Here is a 24,133-nt window from a genome sequence, read left to right as displayed (position 1 = left end):
TTCTCAGAGGAAAAGATGTTTTTGCTCTTCTCCCGACTGGTTTTGGCAAGAGCTTGTGGTTGTGTTTTCGTCATCGCTGTTAGTACGTCATATGCTTAGTTGATCTGATTGGCTTATTTGGCCCGTCTATCACCAACATAGGCCAATCAGCTAACCAGTATTTTCGCCCCTTCCCAAAATTACTTCAACGGAAGGTTTCCAGATGAATATGCGGAGCAAATCCATCTGGCGGAGTCAGGTTAAGAAGATGCTGGTATTTGCTGTGGTTCTCATGCAGCTCACCATCCTGCTGTGATGGTGGCAACATAAAGTTGGGTTTCTGTCAAACCAAGGGACTTCTGGCTAAAAGAAATGGCGCTCTGTGGATCAGCCTATCTATAGTCCAAAAGAATCAGGAAACCTTCTGATCACTATTACTCTTTTTTTAAATAACAAAAATACATAAGACTTTCTTTTACATTTATTTTACAAACCTTTTGGGGATGGGGCCTCCGTTCGGAGCCCCCATCCCCAAGTCCGTCACTTTCCCAAAGTCGGCCGTTTTCAGGGACTTCCTGCTCGCCAAAGGGCGGCAAATAAGTTTGCCACTGGTGATTTTAGTTAAAATAATGATTTATTAACATGGGATTATGTGCCCATTGAATACATCTACTTGAATTCAAAGGCAGTAGAAATGTAAATTAATACCAGTGACTAAACTGCGGATGATGGGCTTTAGGGGAGAAAAAAGCGGCAGAACGCGTTAAAACCTGCAGCCTTAAAAGGATTAAAATGGTCGAATACAATAATAATTCTTCATGCTAGCTCATTTATTGTTAAATGCTCCTAAGTCATCATTCAGCTAAAGGGTAAAACGACTGCAGTGTGGTGTAGTGGTAGTATGGGCGCCCCATGTATGAAAGGCATCCGGGGTACGACTCCCAACCTCAGCTTCCTGACTGAGAGCTGCCAATAAAAGGTCGACGGCGCAGAAAAAAAGGGGAATGAAAACAATTACGACGTTATACGACTTCTGCTGTGAGCCGTCCCGTTGCGATTAGACGCATACAGCATTGAGATAGACACAACACAACACAAACTGTAAAAGGAAACAAAACAGGAGGGGAAATATATGCCTCCGTGCCATGAGGACTTGTCTAATAAAAGCCAAGCATGCGGCCACCCAGCTGAGGAACACCCCGGGGGAGAAGGACTTCTCCACCAAGCGTTTTAGTTGTGCTCTCACACTGAGCTCCTCTGTACGTTACAGCGGGCAATCTGTTCGCTCTGGTTCGCATTACATCACAAGTCCGGCAGCCTGTAAATCCTCCGAGTGAAACGGGACCCGAGTCGACCGCCGGGACGTTTACGGACACCTCTGGGACGGGGTCTGCGCGGTCAGCTCTGAACCGTACGGCTGGGCTCCTGCTCCAGTGTGATCTAAATACTAATCCAGCGCTTCTCCTGCAGAACTCTTTTTTTTTTTTCACAGCTAAAGCAGGAAAAGGGAGAAGGGAGATTAACATAGCGGATGAGAAAGTGATCTCCTTTGGCTAATCACAAATGCTAATATATCCCGCTCTGTCCTTTCTTATGAGTTGAGCCGACACTGAAAGGCATCTGTGTCCTTTCAAGATTAATTATGGAAAATACTCCTTCAGGTTCTTGTGGGGTTTTCTCTTCTTTCGTTCTTTCTTCTCGACTTGCAAAGTATAATTCAACCCCCTCTCTAATTTCAAGGCTCTACTGGGAACGTGAGCTTATTTGCAGTATGTGTTCATAAAAACACATTTTCACCTGCAGAGTTAGGTAAACGTACAATGCTGTAAAAAGAAATATTTGCCCTAGAAGATTTTTTTTTTTTTTTTTATCAGGCGTATCTCACAATGTCAAACAGAGGGGGGGACCAGGGCTCAGCTTGAAAGACAGGAGATAAGAGGATTTTGTGGGAATTTCTTAAAGGGAGTGCAGCAGTATGAGGCCAAATGTCCTCTATTTTTAGCCGGTTAGAGCCAAAATTGTGTCTGTTCCCGCCTCAGCCCCTTTAAAAAACTGGGTTGGTGTCCTCTTTAAACAGACTCCGTCTGTACCTGCAGCCGCACGGTCAATCTTTCATTCGATTAAAATGAGCCATCAGCCGCAGGAAGTGACGCCAGAGGCTATTATTTTTTCTTTCCCTCGTTGATGAAACTGCGACATTTCCTAATGGTTCAACCCCGTCGACGTGTGATCCCGGCGGTCGACCGGACACCTCTGTGGGGTTCTAAGCGATGAGCCGAAATATAAAGACATAAGCGGGAAATCCACAATCCCCGCCGGCGTCTCTGCTTGACGGCCACGGACACAAGGAGCAGTGTTCCCCCCGGCGTGCCGAGTGCGACCGAAGCCCAAAGAGGGGAAGTGCAGTGTAGGGTTGCGGCACATATAAGACCTGACAGGAGAGATGTAAGGTTATAAAAGCAATAATATTGCTGCCCTGTTAGTGAAAAACAAAGCGACAAGTCCTCTGGTAAGCAGAAACCGTGAGAGAAAAGCTGGAAAACGTTCCGTTTCGCCACGAAGCGACCACAATTATTCCAGAGTGAAACCACTAAACGTTGAGGTGGTTGTTTTTTCCACGAGGGCTGAGTGTGAAACGGGGATTTAAAGGGCCATTCTGATGACAGACTGCCTCTTCATGTTTCACGAGAAAAGGGCTTCCCGATCCTTTCATTTTTTTTTTGTTTTGTTCTCGCTGCTGTGACTAAAACGTCGACAGCAAAGTTTCTTTCTATTGCTTGGTGAAACTGTTTTGTTAAGCACTTACAGTCACCATCCTGTAACGGACCAACACCCTACACAGATTTTACAGCCTACTTGGAAATGAGAAGGCCCTAAACCTCGCTCAGGGTGCCACCCAGCTCATGTCTGGCTGGCGGCCATCTCTGACTCTGCCAGCTGCTGCAGGAACACTGAGAAAGACAAAAGATTGAAGCAACTTTCCTTTTATTCCCAAAAGCTATCCAATCGATACCATAACAGTGGGACGGATGGGAATTAGAGATGTGCTACAAACTGGATGACCAGTCCTGATCAGTGACCAGATGCTCAGAATCTCAGAAGTGAACCGTTTGTCAGATCGGTGAGCAATTACCTAAATGTTAATAGGTTAAGCTAACAATGGTTAACAGGCTCCTGCTGAGGTAAGCGGACTCAAACGCAGCTATCTTTGGTATCAATTAAGTTGTAAATATGAGGCCTTGAAGCTATTTGAAAAGGAAACGATCCTTTCTCTGGAGGCTAGTCTGGTTTTCATTTAGGTTTCCAGCAGCGCGCCAGACCATGTCTGTCTTTTCAATCATTCAACGCTTTTGTAGTGCGGGTTGGACCTTTTTCAGCCATAAAAAGAAAAGCACCTGCAACAGTACAATGATTATACCTTACTTGGGATCATTACATCCAGTTGGCGAAGGTGCTAACTGACCCATAAATAGGCGACATCAGCTGATAACAGGAAAGCTAAACGTATTAGTTTAAGTCCTTTTGTGGTTTCAGTCTCCGTCTTTCATGGTACATGCTGGATCAGGAAACTCCGGCAGCCGTATTTACCCCTAGTAGACTACTTCTGCTTTCCTTTTACGCCGTAATAACATTTTACAGATCGTTAAACAATTGTGAGCGTGAGATAAAGATACCCTGGTTAAATTCAAACGACAGTGTTTCCAAACCACGCTGCGGCTCTGTTAAACTATACATTAACTGTGATTTAACCCAAGCTTTTGCTTAATTTCACCAGCCACATCCAGGTCTGAGCTTATGAATAAAGAGATCAGTTGAATAGAACCTGTCTGACAACATGAAGTAGGCAAAATAATCTAGAAAAGCAACAGGCAGTGATCTGAAACGTTAGGGAGTGATAAATAAAATCTTAAATGGGTAAAATTCTTTTTCACGCCACTGTAACGTGAAAATCACTTTGCTGTTAGAGCAATTTCTTATTCTTTTAGTAAAGAATAAAGTCTGAAAGCCCAGCTCTGTTTCATACTCAATGTTTCTTTGCTACTCTTTTCCTCAACTTAGAACAAAACAAAATGCAAATTAAATACTATTCTAACCCTAACCTCATAACGCTCAGATTTGTTCCTATTTTTTTTGCACAGGATTAAATTGTCTGTGCTGTAATCTATTTATTATGCTGAAAGACGAAAGGATGCTAAAATAAAGGGAAATTCAAAATTATCCAGAGTCAGAGAAGCGATTTATTCCTTTTCTGAGGGGGCTTTGCTGTTCTAAGACTGAATTCACTGAAACGTTTGCATGGCACAATTTCCGACTTGCCACAGAAGGCAATGGATTAAAGTACGACGAAGAAGGTCTTTTACTTCCCGATTCTAATCCAGCACTCTTTAAGACCTCTGAAATCACTGAGATTATTATAGATGAGACTTTAAGGGCATTACCTCTAGTCGTTGCACCATCTCTCTGATGTCCTCCCCGCAGTTGTCATGGGCCGACAGCATGATGCACTCCCCGCGCTCATAGAAGATCTTAATACTCATAATCCCTGAGGTCCAGCCAATGACGTCGCGGCACGAGCAGTTAAACACAACGTTTTTCGACTCCTCCTCGATGAGCACAATGAACTCGTTGGATATGCCGAGCAAGCAGTCCACGTCCATGGACTGCCCAAAGTCCCGGGCGCAGACGCTCCAGGTGATGGCTCCCACGCTGAACAGATGGGCCTCCTTCCTGGCCTTCACCTTCTCCTTCTTCTTCGCTCCGAGCGTGATGAAGCTGAATTTGACGGCCGAGTCTATAGTGGCCGTGCTGACGAAGTTCTCGGCCAAGTCCTTCAGATACTCCTGCCGCGTGCGGGTCGCCATGGCTCGGAACTTCTCCGACTTGTGCGCGGCGTTCTCGCCGTTGATGACCTTGGCGAGCAGGAAGTCCCTGAAAACGGCCGACTTTGGGAAAGTGACGGACTTGGGGATGGGGGGTCCGAACGGAGGCACGTCTTTGGATCTGGACACGGCGACGCTGTAAAATAAGAAAGGCAGAACATCATGGAAGCGTAAAAGATTAAAGTCAAACGGGGCTCAAACTGCTGAGTGATTATGGAACGGAGTTCTGAAATTATAAGTTGAGCGTTTCTGTTTTATGGCGAGCGAGAGAGGAGCTCAGAGAAATCTGCTCTGTTCTGTTCTACAAGTCCCGTGTTATTAGTGAAAGTCCTCTTCGCCTACAAACACACTTGAAGCCGAGCTCTAAGTTATAATTTCAAGGTGTCTCTGAAGATAATAACCGTATCATCACCGAACCCATCAAAAGAGCCCAGTGATTTGTGGATATTACAACAAAGCCACGACAGAAACCACAGGAGGATCGCGCCGAGCTATTATTATTATGCTTTCAAATTTAATGTCTTCATGCAATTTGGCAAGAATTCCTTTTAGCGAAGCCCTTTTAAAATAATAAAAAACCCATCCTCCCTAATTGTCGTGAGCGTAGAGATTTTTGCTTCTTTTTTTTTAATACAAGACTCTGCACAATTTTTGCTCTTTCTTTGCCCTGACTCCTTTTATTACCTAATAAAATAAAGTAGTTTGAAAAGAGCCTGGCAGGCGAAGTGCACGCTCGTTCCGTTTTACCTGTAGCAGACGTTATCGGTGCAGGGGCTGTGGACTCTGACGATGACAAACACATGTTGGAACTGGGAGCGGATGTTTTTGGGAGTGAAGGGAAGGGCCCCGGGCTCCTGGAACACTATGGTGACGATGTCGTTGCCAATGTGCCTCTTCCTTAATAACTGTGAGAAAGTGAAGGGGAGCAGAATAAAGACAGAGTTATCGTGGCGGAGCGTGTCGAGCCGGCAGAGAAACGTTCAACGAGCAGGACAACCCGTCATATGAGCGGACATTTCAAACAGCAGTTCTGCAGCACCTGGACTCTGCTGTACATTTGGTTTTTGAAGCAATCGGTATAGCAACATTAGGATGCATATTGTTTGCACATTCTGTTTTTAATTAGAAGTAAAAATGTCTACGTTTCCAAGTTGGATAAAATGAACATCCGTCTGCCTGAAGTCAGAAACTCAAAGTGGGACAGATTCCAGTTCCTACGGAAGAGGATTAGGGCCACTCCAAAAAAAAAAGTCTATTCAATTCTGAGTTTTTTCTCAGAATTCTGAGATTAAAGTCAAAATTCTGAGAAAAAAGTCAGAATTCTGAGGAAAAAAGTCAGAATTCTGACTTTAATCTCAGAATCCTGACTTTAATCTCAGAATCCTGAGGAAAAAAGTCAGAATTCTGAGGAAAAAAGTCAGAATTCTGACTTTTTTCTCAGAATTCTGAGATTAAAGTCATAATTCTGACTTTTTTCCTTAGAATTCTGACTTTTTTTCTCAGAATTATGACTTTTTTCTCATAATTACGACTTTAATCTCAGAATTCTGAGAAAAAAGTCAGAATTGAATAGACTTTTTTTTTTTGAGTGGCCATAATCCTCTTCCGTACGTTCCTCACCAGCTGCTGCGGAAGAAACGTATTCTCATCAGAGCCAGACTTTTATTTACATTGTAAATTTATAATGCTTAATTTTTATCATGAGAAACTATGTATGTGATTTTTTTAAATTTTATTTAAACTGATCGCCAAACATTTCACCTGCAAAAATTCAGCTACAGCAAATTCATCTGCAAATGTGTTGACCCTCTGGTAAACCAAGCCGAAGCAATCAGCACTAGATCAAGCGGCTTTTAGCCAATGCCATTCCCAAAATGACGAATGGCATCGCAGTGAAAGTAGCTGTAATAAACCATTTATTGTATCTCATTTAATCTTTCACACAGCCTCTTTAGTGTTTGAATACATAAAAGGCAGAGAAATGACTGCTACTGGTCAGTATTTACTGATGGTCACTGAGCGTAACAATAGGGGATGGGAACAACCCAAAGCCTCACCAAAGATGTTTTTCCCAAGAATTAAAGTTGTAATTTCAAAGGTAAATATAACACAATACAAGAGCACAATAATTAGCAACTCCCAATTGTTTCTTACTTGCAAGTAAAAGGTTTTTATGTTCAGTTTAATGTTGCTCCCAGATGGAAGTTCCAACTTGAAAAAAATATTAAAAACGGACCAGAACTTGATTTACTGTCATCTGATTTAGATATGATCAACCCTAACCCCCTTTTCTACCTGATAACTCATAACTGCTTTTAAACAAGTTAATGAGCTTGAACAAATTGACAGTTTTTCTTTTTACCTTGTAAATAGCTCCAACTACTATTTCCAAATATCACCAATTTATGATATAAATGACTGAAGTAGATGTATATTTGCCTAAACGCAGTCGACGCTGCGTGTATTGTTGGTCTAAACAAATACTTAACCTCATTCTGTCTGGAATGTGATTGCTGGTGAGGGTCAGAACGAGCCCAAAACAAGCAGGATTAAAGGGCAACAGGGGTGAAATGGGATAGATGAAGGGATGAGTAGAGGCTGCTGGAAGATTACCCCCGGGGGATTAAATTAAAATATACAATACAAGAAAAGGAAAATAAAACTCTCTTAAAACCCAAACTGCTCCCAATCACATACCTTGACGGCGTTTTCTACCGCGTGGCGCCGTTTCTCTCCGTCGTTTTCTACCGCTTAGGAATGCTTTTACACGGTTGTGTTAACAGGCTTTTTATTAAGCGCTCAGAAAGCACTTCCATACATTAGCAGAGACAACATGGTGCAGAAAACACTGTCATTTAGGCATTACTGGCCACCATTTGCCCATCAACCACTACATTCACTTAATCCCACTTGCTCACAAAGACAGACCGAGGCTCGTCTAATACAGCGGCAAGTCCATCCCATGAGGAAGCGCTGATTAAAATCCTCGTACGGGGCACCGTCTCCATGGCAATGCGCGTGTTTTCAGCTAATAGGTTATTACCATGGCAAAACGGCTCTCTGGGGAAGACTGACGAAAGTCGGCATGGGTGGATCCTCGCGCGGAGAGGCTGCTCGGGGACTTGTTACAAGCATCGCGTGGCGGCTCACCAGGCGAGAGAGCGAAGGCAGTGACTGTGTGAGGTAATAAAGCGGCAGGCTTACCTGCTGTCTGTTGTTGGGCGTGTAGGGGAGCATGGTGGACACGTGGAACATCAGCTCGTAGTCCTTGTAGGTGGTGTACAGGGAGTGCGTTCCCGTTGAGTCGGCTGCGAGTGAGCGCACAAACAGATTAACAGCAAACGGGTTTTTAAACAAAAACAGACGACCGCAGCCGGCATTAACGGAGATTTGTGAGTTTCAATAGTTAAAGTTGACGCATCTAACGCTGCAGAAGGGGAACTAATAGTAAGTAAAATTTTTCTTAGAAATGAGTTTGTCGTTGATTTGAGCAGGCACGTTTAATTGATCTGTCAATTGCATAAGATTTATGCACTTAAAATAGGAACAACTCATCTCCATCATCCTTTTTCAAGTCCAGCGTATCTAACTATGTTACTTTAGGGGTCAAAATACTCATTCCATTGGCCGATAATCTTATTTACCTGCTCAAATCAAGGGGAAATTCACTAGTTTCAAGAAAATGATGCTTAATTTTAGTTCCCTTTCTGGAGGGTGGCCTCATCTTACTTTTGTTATCCAGCTGAGCTCTGTACTTTGTGAAGCCCTTGAGGCGCACCCGCTGGCCAAGCAGGTCCAGGAACTCCTCCAGCGCCGGCCCGCCGCTCTCGTTGTTGTACATCTCCTCCTCCGTGCTCTGGCCCGCCTTGCAGTAAAGAACCCCCACCTTGTGCTGGAAGCTTAGCTGGAACGTACGCAAATACCTCTGAGTCAGTATCACTTCCTGTTCCTCTGCATTATGCACTCACAGCGGGCTAGTCTCCACTTTCCATCGTGTTACAGCTAAAGTTAAGGCCTTAGAACCCTTGGAGGGGAGAGATGAAATCCCCTTTCATGAAGCCGGGCTTTGAGCTCTCAGGAGCTCTGAGCGGGGCATAAATTAAGCCGAGCTATTAGCTGCAACTTAAGTTCAGCTGTGGAGCAACAAGGGAGTGAATTAGAAACATTAGGCAACAGACATGGATTTATTGCAGCAAAGTTTATTTTTTTTATTTTTTTTTGATGACACATTTTACATAAAACTTTACATAAAAAAAAAGAACCATACAAGCACAGCCTCAGGATTGGCAGCTGTGCTCCAGTATTTCCAGCCAGACCAGGAAGTTAAAAATGTCAACCTGCAAGACCAAAAAGGTTTCCTTCAGCGCGATAGGAAATAAATGATCTATAGACTGAAACCAATTTGAGCCATCGCTCCCCGCAGCCCCCCCCCGGTTGCAGGTTATCGGTTCTCAGCGTTCTCTCCCTAGACTGTTGTCATGGTGACTCCTCCATCAGCGGGTCTGCTCCCGTTGTGATGGGAAGCTGTTACACCTTCCAGCTCGGTGGAAACTGCATGATGTGGTCTTCTATTTTTCATTTAGGATTATAAGGACTTACTTGACCCCGAAGCAGCCTGGTTAAAAGCAAAGACGGTCCCATTCACCCACTGCTGCACGTTTGTTGCTGCTTGGAAAGTACACACACCCCGGCCACCTAAGCTCAACATTCACCAACAGATACAGCGCATCGGGGAACTATTCGTACCGTATGGAGCCTTTTCACATTTTGCCTGGTGATAAAAGCTAAACTTTAAGGTATTTTACTGGGGTTTTGGGTGATAGATCAGCTGATGTCATGCATTTTTGTAAGACAGAAGAACACTCTTTTGTCCCAGATGTAGAAAAGCTTTATCACGGCATAAAGTGGCCACCACCCTGTTTCCCAGTAAGGATGGTGTTTTCAACGTGATGTGAAGTTTTGGCATTTATATAATTTAGCTTATAAGCTAAAATGCTACATTTTGGTAAAGGAGCACCTTATTCCACTTGTTTGCTGCAAACGTCTTAAAACTTTCTTTTCAACATTTCAACAATTTTGCCGCTCTTCGACAACTTTATCCCTGCAGTGTTCTTTGGTCTGATGTCTTTTGTTCCCGAAATGCTCGCCAAAGAACCGTTGAGACCGTCACAGAGAAACTGTATGCATACTGAGCTCAAATTACTCACCGGTAGATTGTTTGCTGACTCATAAGGCCAAAATATTTGCTCTGGATTTTATTCAGGGCAGTAGGGTCCAAACATTTTCTCATCTGGGCCAAACATGTCAAGTCAAATTACTTGCGAGCCGATTAAAACTTTTTCAAAAAACTAAAATTACAAAATATATATCTTATATACATATTGTTTTTTTTACTGCTCAACCAAATAACAATAATAAAAAAGAACAAAAACTAAGCATGAATATTTCTATCAAACAAATAATGTAGTCGGCATTTTTTTGACAGAGAGGAACGTTTACATCATTCTAGGTCCAAAACTTAAAAAAAACAAAATATTTGCCTAATGAAAAGAAATTATGTTGTTACTGAAATGTGCTATACAAAAACGTTGCCTTGCCTTGAAAAGAAAACCATCAATTTGCTAATTATTTAGGGCCTCATTAAAAAAAAAGAAGAAATAAATACTAAATTATCAGCAATATGAACAGCATTCTTTCATTGGAAACGCTTGCTGTATTTAGCCAAGTTTAATAAATTAATAGGAAGCAAATTGGTTTGCACCAAAGCTTGCTTTTGAGTAAATGTCCCTGGATAGATGTGATCCTTTTTACTACGACTCTGAAGACAATGCAAAAAGTGATGTTATTGAAAGACAAATGCTTATTGTTGTACCAAAAAAAATTTTGTACAACGATTTTCATTTGTGTCATATTTTACATTTGAATCAACCACGTTTAAATGTTTTAGATGAAAAAACAACATTTCTTCCACTTTACAAACATGCACAGCTTTGTGTTGGACGATCGCATTGTTATACACATTGAAGTTAGTTGCTATAACGTGACAAAATGTGAGAAGGGAGGAATTATTTATTCGGGCAAATTTTAGATCTCTTTCTCAGAAAGTAACAGCTTCTTACAAGGAGGAGAGGGGACTTATTTATTCCCCACATTTTGTTATCGTCGACATTTTCTTAAGTATGTTGAGCAAACTGCACATTCATCTTTGCGGAGGTTAAAACTCACAAACACAAATACCGCATGCTCATTGGGTGGATGGAGAAATGAGGGCAGCACCGTTCCCCGGAGACAGCCACGAGGCACCTGGGGGATACAGCATTGCCCTGGCACAACATGCAACGCTAATGTGACATCTGCTTCCACTGCAATCTACTTATGTTGCAAAAAAAAAAAAAAATGAAATAATAGCTCCAAAAAACCTTGCCACCAGAGCCAAGCCAAGGGTATAACCTTCAGGGGCGCCAGGCACTTGTAGAAATTACACACACAAAGAGTGCCCTGAAGCTCTTTTTCCTTACTCTGCAACCAAACTGCACAGCGAACCCCATGGCAATTAGTATTTCTAATGTCTCTTTCACAAATCATTTCCGTCATAAAGCGAGCCGAGCCACCTCTGAGGGGCATCTGGACAGCAAAGCAAGAAACCAATGTTTTGTCAAAAAAAGAATCAAATTATCCAAATCTAGAGGAGAAAATTACCTGGGGGTTGGGGGGGTGGTGGGGGGGTTATGGCTGGTTTCAGCCAAAGCGTATTGTGACTCAACACACAGGGCATCATGTCCTCAACCCCCAGCAGTGCTCCATTTGTTTCTCATCACCACTATGGTAATAAGCGCCTTCACAGAGATGCTATAAACACCGTTTGGCATCAAAGAAACAGATTTATCATCAAACTGGAGTCTTAAACACAATTATAGAACATGTGTATCTATTTCTAAGGCTGCAAGGGTTCCAAAAAAAAAAACTAACTAAAAGTTTATTCTACTGATCTAGATAAGAAGTTGCCAAAGACTGATAAACAGAACATTTTGGAGGAAAGGACGTACCACTGAAGATTAGATCAGCTCTTTAGTCTAGAGTCTAAATTGCTGAGAGGCAATAGAGAGTGTTCGGACCATCTCACCAAGTCTGAAGGCTTTTTACAGAATTCATGGAAGGCTTACACTCTTTTTTTATATGGCAAATGGCAGTGCACAGTTAATCCTTTGTTTTAGGATCATAAGGCATAGATGAGAAGATTTCTCTTTTGCTCCCTTTAAAAGGCACTTGTCATTGTTGGGTAGCTCTGTCGGCTTTTTCAGAACCGTGCTTTTACCACTTTGTAAGATGGACTGAAGAGGAAGATGAGACGTAGGGCAAAGTAGGAAGAACGTCAGACCCCCTCTTTGTCTGAGGACAGAATTGAAAAAATGGTGGGTTGTGAAGTCCTGCCTGGACATAGTGTTGGATGAACGGCAGCAATGTGGCTGAGAGGGACAGAACCTGTTCCTACACAGAACATAATGAATTCCTTTAAGCCTGGAAGAGCCACATACGATACAGGGGAACGTACTGATCGGGCAAAACATTACGACCATGGACAGGTGAAGCGAATAACACAAATGGTCTCTTCACCGTGGCTCCTGTTGATTGGTGGGATATATCAGGCGGTAAGCGCCGTCTAAAGCGTTGACGTTAGACGCTGGAAAGACAGAAGGGGCGAAGATCTGAGTGAGTCTGACAACCAAATTGAGACGTGTCTGCAGGGGTCAGCGTGTATCAGAATGGGTCAAAGGAATGAAGAGTGTGGACAGGGTCGTAGACGGCCAAAGCTCACTGAGTCAGAGGGAAAGAGATGGCTGACCCGTGTGGTCTGATCCAACAGATGAGCTGCTGTGGCTCATACTCCTCATGTACCAAGTCAATGCTGGTTCTGAGAGAAAGGTGTCAAGGTGCACTATGGGAAAAGGACAAGCTGACCAGGGCAGATGCTTTGGGCAACGCTCTGCTGGGAAACTTTGGGTTCTGCCATCCATCTGTTTGCTATTTTGACCACCTACCTTAGCATTGTTGCAGACTATGTATATATCACATTATAATGGAAACTGTATTTTCTAATCTGGCTGACATCTTTCAGCAGGATTATGCACCCTGCCATGAAGCAAAGAGGCTCAGGAATAGTTTTAGGAGAACAACAACTTTAGATTTGTTGGCCTCCACATTGCATTAACATTGCGATTTACAGTTTTTCAGCTTTCCCTCTCGTAATTTCAATCTATATAACAATAATTTACAGTTATTAATGCCTCTGTGTGGCTGATCACATGCTTGTCCATCTCCATTATAACCAAAATCAGTAACAGACAATGTCTTAAACATCAGAATCAGAATCAGACATACTTCTTTTTTTTTTTATAACATACAGGGGATACACTTTGTTGTTGTTGCCAAAACTCTGTGGAAACTATTATTGTAAATTTTTACAAATTAAATGTACATTCCTGAGAACATTATTGTTACGTCTGTTGCTTTGCGACTCATCTGTTAAACTGAATAAACGGGGCGGATGGTTTTCAAATCCGTTCAGCTGGAACAATATCAGAAAAGTAAACATCATGGCCAACTAGTCTAAAAGGTTCAATTTCCATATATAAGAATCAAACTTAGTGGGCTGCAACAACAAGCCCAGCAGGTGGTAGATTGCTCTCTTGAACTGGTGGAACAAATCAGATTTAAATATAAATTACACTTAATAGCTGAACTGTTTAACTATTTATAAAGCTGTGAGGGTTTCTGCTATAACTTGGGTTTCTCTGGCAGTTTCAGTCAAGGCAGAAAAAAAAACATGAATAGGAAGTTACTAAACAACCTTGTTTATTTTTTAGTTTACTTAACTATATATATATATATGTATATATATATATATATATATATATATATATATATATGCATATATAGTTAAGTAAACTAAAAAATAAACAAGGGTGTTTAAAAAGTACAACTGCTTAATATTTTGAGTACAAAAGATAAAGAACTCTTGATTATATATAACAAACGATACCATGTGCTGTAAAATTCTAGACACCTGCAAGTTCAATAAATAAATCATATAGTTTTTTTCACATTGACCATCAAGACATTACTAACAGTACTAACATTTATTATACTACATAAACACGCAAAAGTACCGAAAACAGGTAAGATTAAGTACCGGTACTGATTCCCAAGTACCGGGTATCGGTTCAAATGTGAACGGTACCCATCATGGAAACATCTCCTCTCAGATTAAACAGCCTTATGCTTTTTTCCAGGCCATCTGTGCATAATCAGTTCAGTCACTGAGATTCAAAACATATTCGCATATGCTCCAGTTTCTCCTTATATCCCCGGAAAATTGCGGCGGGGTCTGCAAGCCCGGACTTGTAGGAGAAGATTCTTTGTGATTATGGAGCTATTGGGAATACCATCTCGCTTCAGGGCTCTTTTAACTCACCCAGCAAGAAAAACCATTAAACAGACAGCTGTACCATAACATCTCTTAAGTAATGTATGTCCACACAAAAAAGATTTGGTTTTCCACGAATGATAAAAAGAAGTCTTGCACTCATCTGGTGCGATACTGACTTCTTCTTATAAATAAATTAAAGGTGTAGATTAGGTCCAGTTGGTCTGCATAAAGGGGTTCTGGGGAGATTATACATTTCCACTAATGATGATATTACTGATTAAACCAGTAAGTTGCCACAATATTATTGTCCAAAGCAAAAGTTTGTTTTCGCTGGACTTTTGGGTTGAGGTAAGTAAGAACCAAGGTCAGTTAGAGGAGCTTTAAGCCTTAATTAGCTACTCTGAATATACGTCTGTACAATATTTTATCACATTTTGCCCCTTCCTAATGGAGGTGCCAGTTTCACTTTGATTACTTGAAAGTGTTTGCAGAAACTTTCTAGGTGTCTTGCGTAAGGAGTCTCTTCTGTGCACTCATTTACCAAGTCATTTGACTTGATAATGACATGCAAAATCTCTAAACTTGGCTGCTTTTCATTTGCTTTAGAATGGACTCTCTCAGCAGAAATGTAAAAAAAAAAAAAAAAAAAAAGAAATCTGAAGAAACAAAGACGAGCTTGGTGGACACTTCTATAATGAGAGCCTTTCCCTTGTCAGCTCGAATGATGGGCACACACTAATGAAAGCAATTAGACTAATAAGCAGCAGATTTCCTGATAGTAAAACACGACTAATGCTCCCACTCCCGCTGCCATCTTGTAGTTTCATTAGATGAGAAATGAAAGCCCCTAAGATCAGACAATGAATCTGTGACTGAAGACAACCTTCGGCGTTATTAGCAGTTCAAGGAGAAAGGCTTTAAGATGACACCCTCCTCCGCCTAAAAAACACAACGTTAACCTCTTTAATGAAAGTAAGCTAATAAAAGAAAGTTATTTTTACTAGTCCTTCTGCAACAGACAGCAGGCATGCCAAAGATATACTGCTGATATTTGCAAAGCTTGTCGGATTTCAATAAATGTTCTAATCTCTGTATTGTCGGTATTATGCATGAAAACAGCAGTCTGCATTGTTATTATTATTGTTGTTGTTTTATTTGTCCAACTCAGCCAACTGTGCAGTTTTATTAACTTTTTCATCATTAGTAATGAAACCAAAAATCAATGTAGACTGATCAGGCTATGATTGCACTTTTCTCATGGCAACATTTAACATTTTAGGAAATTGCTTGCAATATTTGAGCAAAAAAACAAAAACAAACCCTCAATTGATTCTAGACCAATTGCAGCCTGAACTGAGGGGCAGAGTCACAAAGACTGTGCTCATGCCAAATGTGTGATAATCAAAATCGGCCCCGAGGTTTTATTGTCAAACTGCATGCACAGGAAGACCAGCTCAAAAATAGAGATATCAAGCAAACAGTGTCTCTCTCTGTATCAAAGCAGTTTCTCCACATCTAAATTAAGCGTTATGCCTGCATTTGGGTCAAATCTGGCCATGTTTATCCGTGTTAGAGTTGCACCGAGATATCAGCAGAACATTAGAACATTTTTAGCTTGACCAGCCCAGACCAGTACCCAAACTGCTGGAAACTCAAAAAATCATATACTTTTTTTTCTCCTGATGAGTGAACGTACCATTGTGTCCCTCATCTGTGTGGAAGTTGCTAGTTTGTGAAGAAAACTCAAAGCTGGCTCTTTTCATTATAAGCAAAGGGTTTTAAATAAATCAAGTCAGGTTCCAGAGTTAAGGTCATAATCTATATTATCTGGGAATAGATAAGGACACTGCTGCTTTACTAATGCTAGCTACGCTAACCTTGCTAATCACAGATATAAGATGCCAAACATCATTGAAAATATCAATGAGTTGTCTTTTGTTTTGAAATGATCATAAATCCCAGTTTCACAGCCGTAGCCCTCTCACACATCCGGTGGGACGTCCCTTCTTCTTCAAATATAAATAATTAATCACTCAGGCAGGGAAGGGTAAAACAATTTGAATGCTGTTTTTTTTTTTTTTCTTCCTTTTTATGGCTTCATGCTGGGGTAGTTGTTAGCAAGGTTGCCTTGAAGCAAGAAGGTCCTGGGTTCAAATCCTGACCAGGGGCCTTTCTGCATGGATTTTGCATGTTCTACTTGTGCATGTGCGGTTACATGTTCTTCAAAAAACATGCATGTTAAGTTCATTTGCTAATTTAGATAGCGCTTAGGTCTGAATAAGTCCATGCGTCAATTTGTCTTTGTAATGCCCTGCAATGGACTAGCGACCTGTCCAGGGTGTACCCCGCCTCAATAAACACCAAACCCTCGCGACCCTGCATGGGTTAAGCTGATATAGAAAATGGATCAATTAATGATGTTACATCTTCATATTGTATTGTAGGTCTTGAGTGAAACTGGAATAGGTCAAACTGCTTTGGGTGAGGCATCGAGGAATAACTATATCATCTGGAGTGAGGAACAAAATAAATCCACAGCATGTTATTTTAGGGTTGCCGTTACAAATGAGAACTCTCCCCGATTCTCCTGACGTGTTCCTCGGCTTAATCAGGAGCCACAGTTTGCAGTGAGGACCCATGTTTCCCTTAACTTTTTGATAATTTCTACAATTTGTATTTGACAGAAAAATAGGTACAAATTGTTTTACATTTACTGGCCACAGTATGCATGCTTGCCTCTGCATATATCTAGTTCAGATAGGAAACGACCAGCAAGTACAAAACCTGCAAAAGAAATGTAGTAAATTGCATAGTTTTGTTTATTTTTTGATTAAATGTGTCTTAAATAAAAAAAAGACAATTAGAACATGACTGGTTAAGCAAAACCGTCCATATCTTCCCAAAAAAACTCTGACCAATTCAGTGCTGTTACCATCATGAGCACGCCGTATCTGTGTTAGCAATCATGACCCTGACTGTAACGTGATGTCTGTCTACTCACCCCTTGCTCATCCAGTTTGAGGAGCTGCTCTGGGACTTTGGGAGAGTTGAGGGCCAGCCTCAGACACTGGATATTCAGCTCAGGGATGACATATTCCAGCACCTCCTTAAGCGGCAGGCCGCGGGCCGTTCCATGCCTTGCCGTGGATGGAATGGCATCCTCCAGGATGGCTCCACGGAGGGTGGTCAGCTGACGGAAAAGATAAACAATCAAGAGTTTTGCTGAAGCAATCTGCAGAGTGTCATGCACAGTTTGACGTCGCCGGTATGTAACAGCCGGGGTCTTCTCTTGCATGTGTCGTTCTGGCTGGCTGCTCTTGTATAAAGCCTCTGGACCACATTGAAGAGTCAGATTTTAAATAATTAACGCAGACTAACTGGGCAATACATGGTAAGGGATTTTACACTGTTAACCCTATTAATGGGCCAGTTAGAAAAAAAAAAAGGAACGCTGTTGTTTGGAACATCATTTCCGTCCACACAGACTCTGGACATTAGTGTCAGCACTCAATGGCCATCTGACAGCGAGGCTTTCTGAAAAGCAGATTACTTAACAGACTTTGGTGCGGCAGGGAGAGAGAGAGAGAGAGAGAGAGAGAGAGAGAGAGAGAGAGAGAGAGAGAGAGAGAGAGAGAGAGAGAGAGAGAGAGAGAGAGAGGCAGTGTTACAGACAGTCAGACAGGGCATTGGGGCTAAATGAGAGGAATTAACCCAAACAGACGCAGCAGTGGCTGGGAAGTTAAAACATTGTCTGCATGTAGCCTGCGTGGCTACCATGACCCAGATACATTGTTTCATCATGGCAGCCGTGCTTCAAATCGAGAACGGTGCTGGATATCGGTGACATTTCTCTGCCTGACACATCTGTTGCACCTGAATAATTCAGTGAGTGAGACCAACCAGCATCAATCAAGGAACGCTTTCCGTACACCAGGGACGCTCAGGCTGCGCGTCTCTCACTTTTTCTTTTTTTTTTTGGATTAATCGCGCCGCGAGTGTATGTGCGTGCACGCCTGGGTGTGCGCTAAAGGGACGGAGGAAGCGAAGATGATCACGAGCGACTCTGATTGACGGCTCCGGTGCTCGCATGGCTGACCGGGACGGCCGGACACAATCGGGGAGCTCGGAGCAGATTTTCTTGCACTGCATGACTGAGCCCTAAGCTGAATGACCTTAACATGCTGAATACAATATAGGAGTTTTTGAACTACAAACGTTGTTGTAAGTAAAACGCACCCTTTTTAGAGCTTGTGCTATTTGATGTCACTGATTTTGAAATTTACATAACAGATCACACATATAGCTGAAACCAGATATTCACATACACAGTATTAAATACCATTTGTTTTAATCTCCGTCTCGCTAAACTTTTTCCACTTTCACTTAGGATTAGTACAATTATTCTTTGCTGATATTCTTAAACTTACTTCACATTCTGAAGTTTACATACACTTCCTTAATATATTGTAGAGTTGCCTTTTAAGCTGGAAAACTTGCGTCAAACATTTTGGATGCAAGCCTCTTACAATCGTTAGTTGGAATTTTGTCCTGTTCCTGCTGAGAGAACTGCTGTCACCGCGTCAGGTTTGTAGCCTGGCTTGTCCAGTTCAACTTTTCAGCTCTGACCCCAGATTTTCTATGAGCCTGAGATCAAGTTTCTTTGGTGGCCACTTTCAAAACGTTGACTTTGTTGCCCTTGTGCCATTCTGTAACTAATCTGGCACTTTGCTCAGGGTCATTGTCTAATTCGAAGGTCAATTTGCAGCCAATATCCAACTTCCTGAGTGATGTATTGGGATGTTGCTTCAACATCTTGACATAATGCTTTTTCCTTATAATGCCATCGTTATGTGAATTGCACCGGTCCCTCCTGAAGCAAAACATTACATGAAGCTACAGGTTACTGGTTATGGCTAAAGACTGGTAAACAAACAGCCAGTTATCTCGTAGCAGCCCATAAACCTGGATAAACTTGACTCCATGCCATCCAACAGTCTGACACCTTTTCTACAGACAACATGTGAGGGGCGTACCACTCTTGCAGAGACGTGTCCCTGCCGATCTATAATAAGCTGACGTAATTATCATTTGAGGCTCTTTCTCATTCCTTTTGTCCCCACAATGGTATTATAAGACCCTCAGCTGAAAATCTGTAAACCATTTCTCTGGCTTATTTAGATTAAACGTGTTGTAGATTTTCTGTTTCTACAAAAGAAGTATTCAGTGTGTGTTTGCTTTTTCGGGGTAAAAGGACCTAATATAACATAATGTCATACTTCACAATTGAGATTTTGTTGCCTCCCCATTTTCCCCTCCGCTGTATGTAGATATGGTAGAACACGTCAAATTTAGTCTCATCAGATCAAAGGAAAGATATGAAAAGATTAAGGTCTTGTCATTTATTTGTCAGTTCTCCTTTCCTTTGGTGCATTTGTGCTAAATTTAAACTGATTAGTCCGTGGTGTCCAAACCTTTTGTCATGCTGGTCAAAAGTACTCACAGGCCAAAAAAAGATATGTTTTTACGCTATAACTTTTTTTTTTAATTGGGCAACAAAAAAATTAAGCATTCACTATTTTTAAGCATTCAGTATTTCAATTAAACAAATAAATAGTAAGATTGTTTTTGTTGCAATGGGATGTGTAAATCGTTGCAGATCCCAAGTTTTAAATTTCAGTCTATTCTTAGCAACAAAAGTAAAAGTTACCGGATAGATGTGGTCCTATCTTCTATAAAACTAAAGAGAATAAAAAGCCTGCATGGTTATTAATAGACCAATACTATTAAGATGATTTCAGTATGTTGGGAATATTTTGGAGTTAAAAAAAGTCTCCACCTGCATCAGCCACCTGTGCAGAGAGGCCAAACTTATACAATTCTTGAATTTCCATCAGTGGCCACACAAAATCAGCCCCGGGCCTAACTTTGGACACCCCTGACTTAGATGAACTGACGTTAATTTTGTCAATGTGTTTCTAAAATTTTATTTATGCTTGACACAACTTGGAAGATCAACAGAAACAGAGTTTAACTGGTTTAGAGATGCTCTTTGACCTAAATTCTGTCATGTTTTTACGTAACAGATTTTGATAAAATCATGGTCATAATTAAGCTATGAAAAAATATCACAACATAAAACTTTTGCCAAATTTCCCACCCCTAGACTAGACAGATCTCTCCATCTTTCACCATGCCGACCTTCTCTAACTCATACGAACACATTGTTTCAACCCTGCGGCCTCCTGTGGCTGCAGGCGGCAGTGAAACCCTTTTTATAATCCGAACAAAGGGATGATTTTCTTACCTGACTGGTTCTGAATGTGATCCGATAGTTAAACTGCATCCCTTCTTTCTCCTTTCCGTCGTCCAGCCTCTCCCTGCGAACGCTCACCGCCACGGGACCCAGATTCTCGTCCACCCCGAAATAGTTTTGGTGCTCTGCAGACAATACCAAAAACCATGCACTGTTAAAGGACCATATCATGTTTTTCATGATTAGACAAGGGTTAGTTACGAATATCAATACATACTAAGGTTTTAAAATGATGATGAAAAAGTTTTAAAAATAAAAAAACTATATTGTTCATACAATTTTATGTCCTTATGATGAGATGTGAAAGAGAGTGTTGGAGTGAAGAGCTTTCTTCCCCCTCTAAAAACTGAAGAGGGGTGCACCATGTCCCCTCCCCTACATGTTTCTGCACACAGACCAGGCAGATGGCTGACAAGACAACTACTAAACTAGATAAATTCAAGCAGCAACACGCTTCACTTTGCTAGACATTTGTTAAATAACTGACTGCAGACCGCACCGGAGTAGATAGCCCAACCAACCATTTAACATCAGCCTGTTTACGCCTGTGTTACTTTATAAAGAGCAGTACAGCTAAAGCTATGATATTTAAAACAATACGCACTTGAAAACTCCACTTTACTTTGTGGGGGTATATTTTCTGTTTTCATTTAAGACTATGTATGAAATGCAAAACAAATGATATAATGAAGAGAACATGATTGTAGGTTTAAAAATCAATGCGCTTTATTATTTTAGCAGCAATTATGTTTTAAACAAAACAATTAGAACAATAGAAGATTTGTGTTTTGAATCATTGGGTAAATACAGCAAAACTACGGTTATTGTATAAGTATTGCATATTCGGCCATGCCTCATTTCATACTATTATATAGACTTGTTTACAAATCAGATTACTGCGTTTCCATTTTCTCTGCCTGCTTAATCCCTGCAGGGTCAGACGGCAGACTGGTGCCTAATCCCAACGGTCAAAGGGGTGAAAGGCAGGGTACACAGAGGTCATCAACCAGGCAAGCACATACTAAACAACTAAGGGCAATTTTAGTGATAAATTAAGATAATTTATCTGGGAAGAAGCCAGATTAAACCTCACAAGGGGTCAGGGTCCTTCTGTACCCATTTAAATATGTTAAGTCCAAGGCAACAGTGCTTAAAAACTGTGCCACAGATGAAGGAGCAAAGTATCTTACGGCATCTAGTGACTGAACCTTTTGACAGTTTTTCCTTTTGCTTAGTCTAAATTCAGTCAGATTTGATGGAGAGCAATCTTCAAGTCTTTACACAGATTCCCAGTTGAATTTTGGGCTAGGCCATTGTCACATTGGGGTGTATGGTTTTGTGTGTATTTATGTTAGCACTGTAATACACAGGTCAAATGTAACAACGTCGCTCAGAGTCTCAGTCCAAACCTCTTACCGCCGGCTTCGCCCTCCCACAAACCCAGACGAGATTAAGCAGGTATAGTTGATGGACAGGATTATTGGATGAACTCGGCAAGCAATTTCAATGAGCCGTCGATAAAGGGAGATTTGGATAAATTCTGAATTAAGTATCCGACAGAGTCAGACGATTATAGGAGGGACTGCCATTAGTTCAATGACAGGTTATGTGAACAGTGAGGTGCCAGACGTCTCACATATTTGGTCCACAATCTCTCAATAATAGGTTTGGCGAACCACTGATCTGTGAAATCCATCTCAAAATACCGATGAGCAGATATAACAGGATATTCCCTGGTAACATTCATAGTTCCCAGAAAACCTCCCAAAACTGCACAGTTCCCACAAAAAAAGACAAGATACGAAGGTCTGACTGCCCTTGTTTTTATGGGCTTTCTGACACTGAAATGATCAGTTAGTCTTTATTTGTCTATGCACAATTATCCCTTCCTCCAACAGGTCAAGATGATAATCAGCAAAGTAATTTTTGTAATAATCTAATGTGCTGGTTGCAAGTGTGATCTACCAGAAATAGATCTACCAGATAAAATAGTCCCATGATGTCTTCACTAAGGTCTAAACCTGGTCACTTGTCTTTATTAAAAAATGTACAGTGAAAACTTTAATATAAACACTTGGTTGAGCTTCAAACTTTTTGTCTAAAATTTAAAGTGTTGTATAGGTCTGGACTAAATTACATACTTTGTACATGTTGTGGAAATAGTGATACCTTTATTAAGTTTGTAAATATTTTAACAATTTTGGAGCATCAATGCTTTATTGACCATAGATTAAGCATACCCAGTTTATAAACAACTACAACTTTGTTATGCTATTGTATTATCTTATCGGCTGTTTATTAGTATTTGTGCTAATACAATGCCCTAGTTTCCCCCATGAGGATCAAAAAAGGAAAACCCTGTCTTTCATATTATTTTAAAAAGGTCAAATCCTGATCTGAGGTCATGACAACATAAAAAATCCTCAACACCATCATTTTTTAAAGGTCTGCATTCACCTGTCAGTGAAAACCCAAAATTATCAATGAGTTCGACCAAAACTTAAAGGAGCAATAAGCGATATTTCACCACTAGGAGGAGCTTGAGCACCGTCTGTGGACAAAAACAAGATGTTTATCAAGCCACGCCTTTCTCTACCTCGCTCCAGCACTCGGCACTCATTTCCTCTTATCACCCACTGGCTCATATGCGCATATTTGCGAAGGATAAAAACACAGCAAAACAGCATCATCTTTCAGAGGAACATATCTACTAAAGAAGTAAATAACTCATAACTTTAAAATGCTGTTAGCAAGAGAACGTTATGATCCGATTGGCGGTGCTCTCCGCCATTTTGTGCCTGGCTGTGGCATTTTATGGGCAGGGAGTGGCTAAGCCCTGAGTGGCAGCTGTTCACTTCCACGTACGAGCACGGGCGTTTAACCATAGTCCATCCAAAAAGATACCTTTAGTTCTTCACAAAACTATTTTTTAGTTTTGATATAAAATAATGAAATTTAGCTTATTGCTCCTTTAAAGTTATAGTGGCCGATTTTTTTCAGAGATCTAGGTAAGAAACGGCCAATAGGTGAATGATCGCACGAAGGAATCTCCAAAATACACTTTGGTTTTGTTCTTTTCTTCTCAGGCCTTCCTCTTCTTCTCAAAGACTTGTAAGATAGTTTGCTTCTTGCAACTCTTAGCCATTTTTAAAGTATACGGTAAGAGCAGTGGAGCTATGATGAACAGCTCAAACTAAAGCTCACTGGACACATAAACACTAAAAGTGTGCATGCGCAGGAAAAGGAAGCTAGCAAGGAACAAGCACGCACACTGGCGTTACATGAGAGCATCACAATAATTGGCATGTGGGAGAACCAATAGATAAGGTGATCCCCCTGGAACTCGAACCCAAATAAACATCGTCCACTATTCCTTTAAGCTTAATTAGGCAAATAAAAATAAAGGACATATAATTAGAAAATGCATCTCGTTTGATAGAAAATGCAATTTTTATCCATTAGATAAAAGAATAAGAAATAATGTCTGGAAACAGAAACCCCATTTTAATTTTCTTTTTTCCCCCATATCTTTCC

The 24,133-nt window shown here is 41.1% G+C and overlaps 1 protein-coding gene across 5 annotated transcripts in view; it reads right to left on the bottom strand.

The window, feature by feature from the left end:
* The window catches only part of LOC105916024 (signal-induced proliferation-associated 1-like protein 2), a 132,351-nt gene that overhangs the window by 59,360 nt on the left and 48,858 nt on the right, over positions 1–24,133 (bottom strand). For all 5 annotated transcript variants that reach the window (XM_036126535.1, XM_012850317.3, XM_036126532.1 and 2 more), the window contains exons 3-8: positions 20,591–20,724; positions 17,288–17,476; positions 8,589–8,763; positions 8,064–8,167; positions 5,607–5,764; positions 4,419–4,995 (exon numbers count right to left, since the gene is read on the bottom strand). In XM_036126535.1, coding sequence (XP_035982428.1) covers positions 4,419–4,995; positions 5,607–5,764; positions 8,064–8,167; positions 8,589–8,763; positions 17,288–17,476; positions 20,591–20,724 — 1,337 coding nt within the window. The remainder of the gene's footprint in view (positions 1–4,418; positions 4,996–5,606; positions 5,765–8,063; positions 8,168–8,588; positions 8,764–17,287; positions 17,477–20,590; positions 20,725–24,133) is intronic.

Source organism: Fundulus heteroclitus, chromosome 22 (genome assembly GCF_011125445.2).
Source record: "Fundulus heteroclitus isolate FHET01 chromosome 22, MU-UCD_Fhet_4.1, whole genome shotgun sequence".
Lineage (NCBI taxonomy): Eukaryota > Metazoa > Chordata > Actinopteri > Cyprinodontiformes > Fundulidae > Fundulus > Fundulus heteroclitus.
This window is presented reverse-complemented; position numbering and strand designations above follow the sequence as displayed.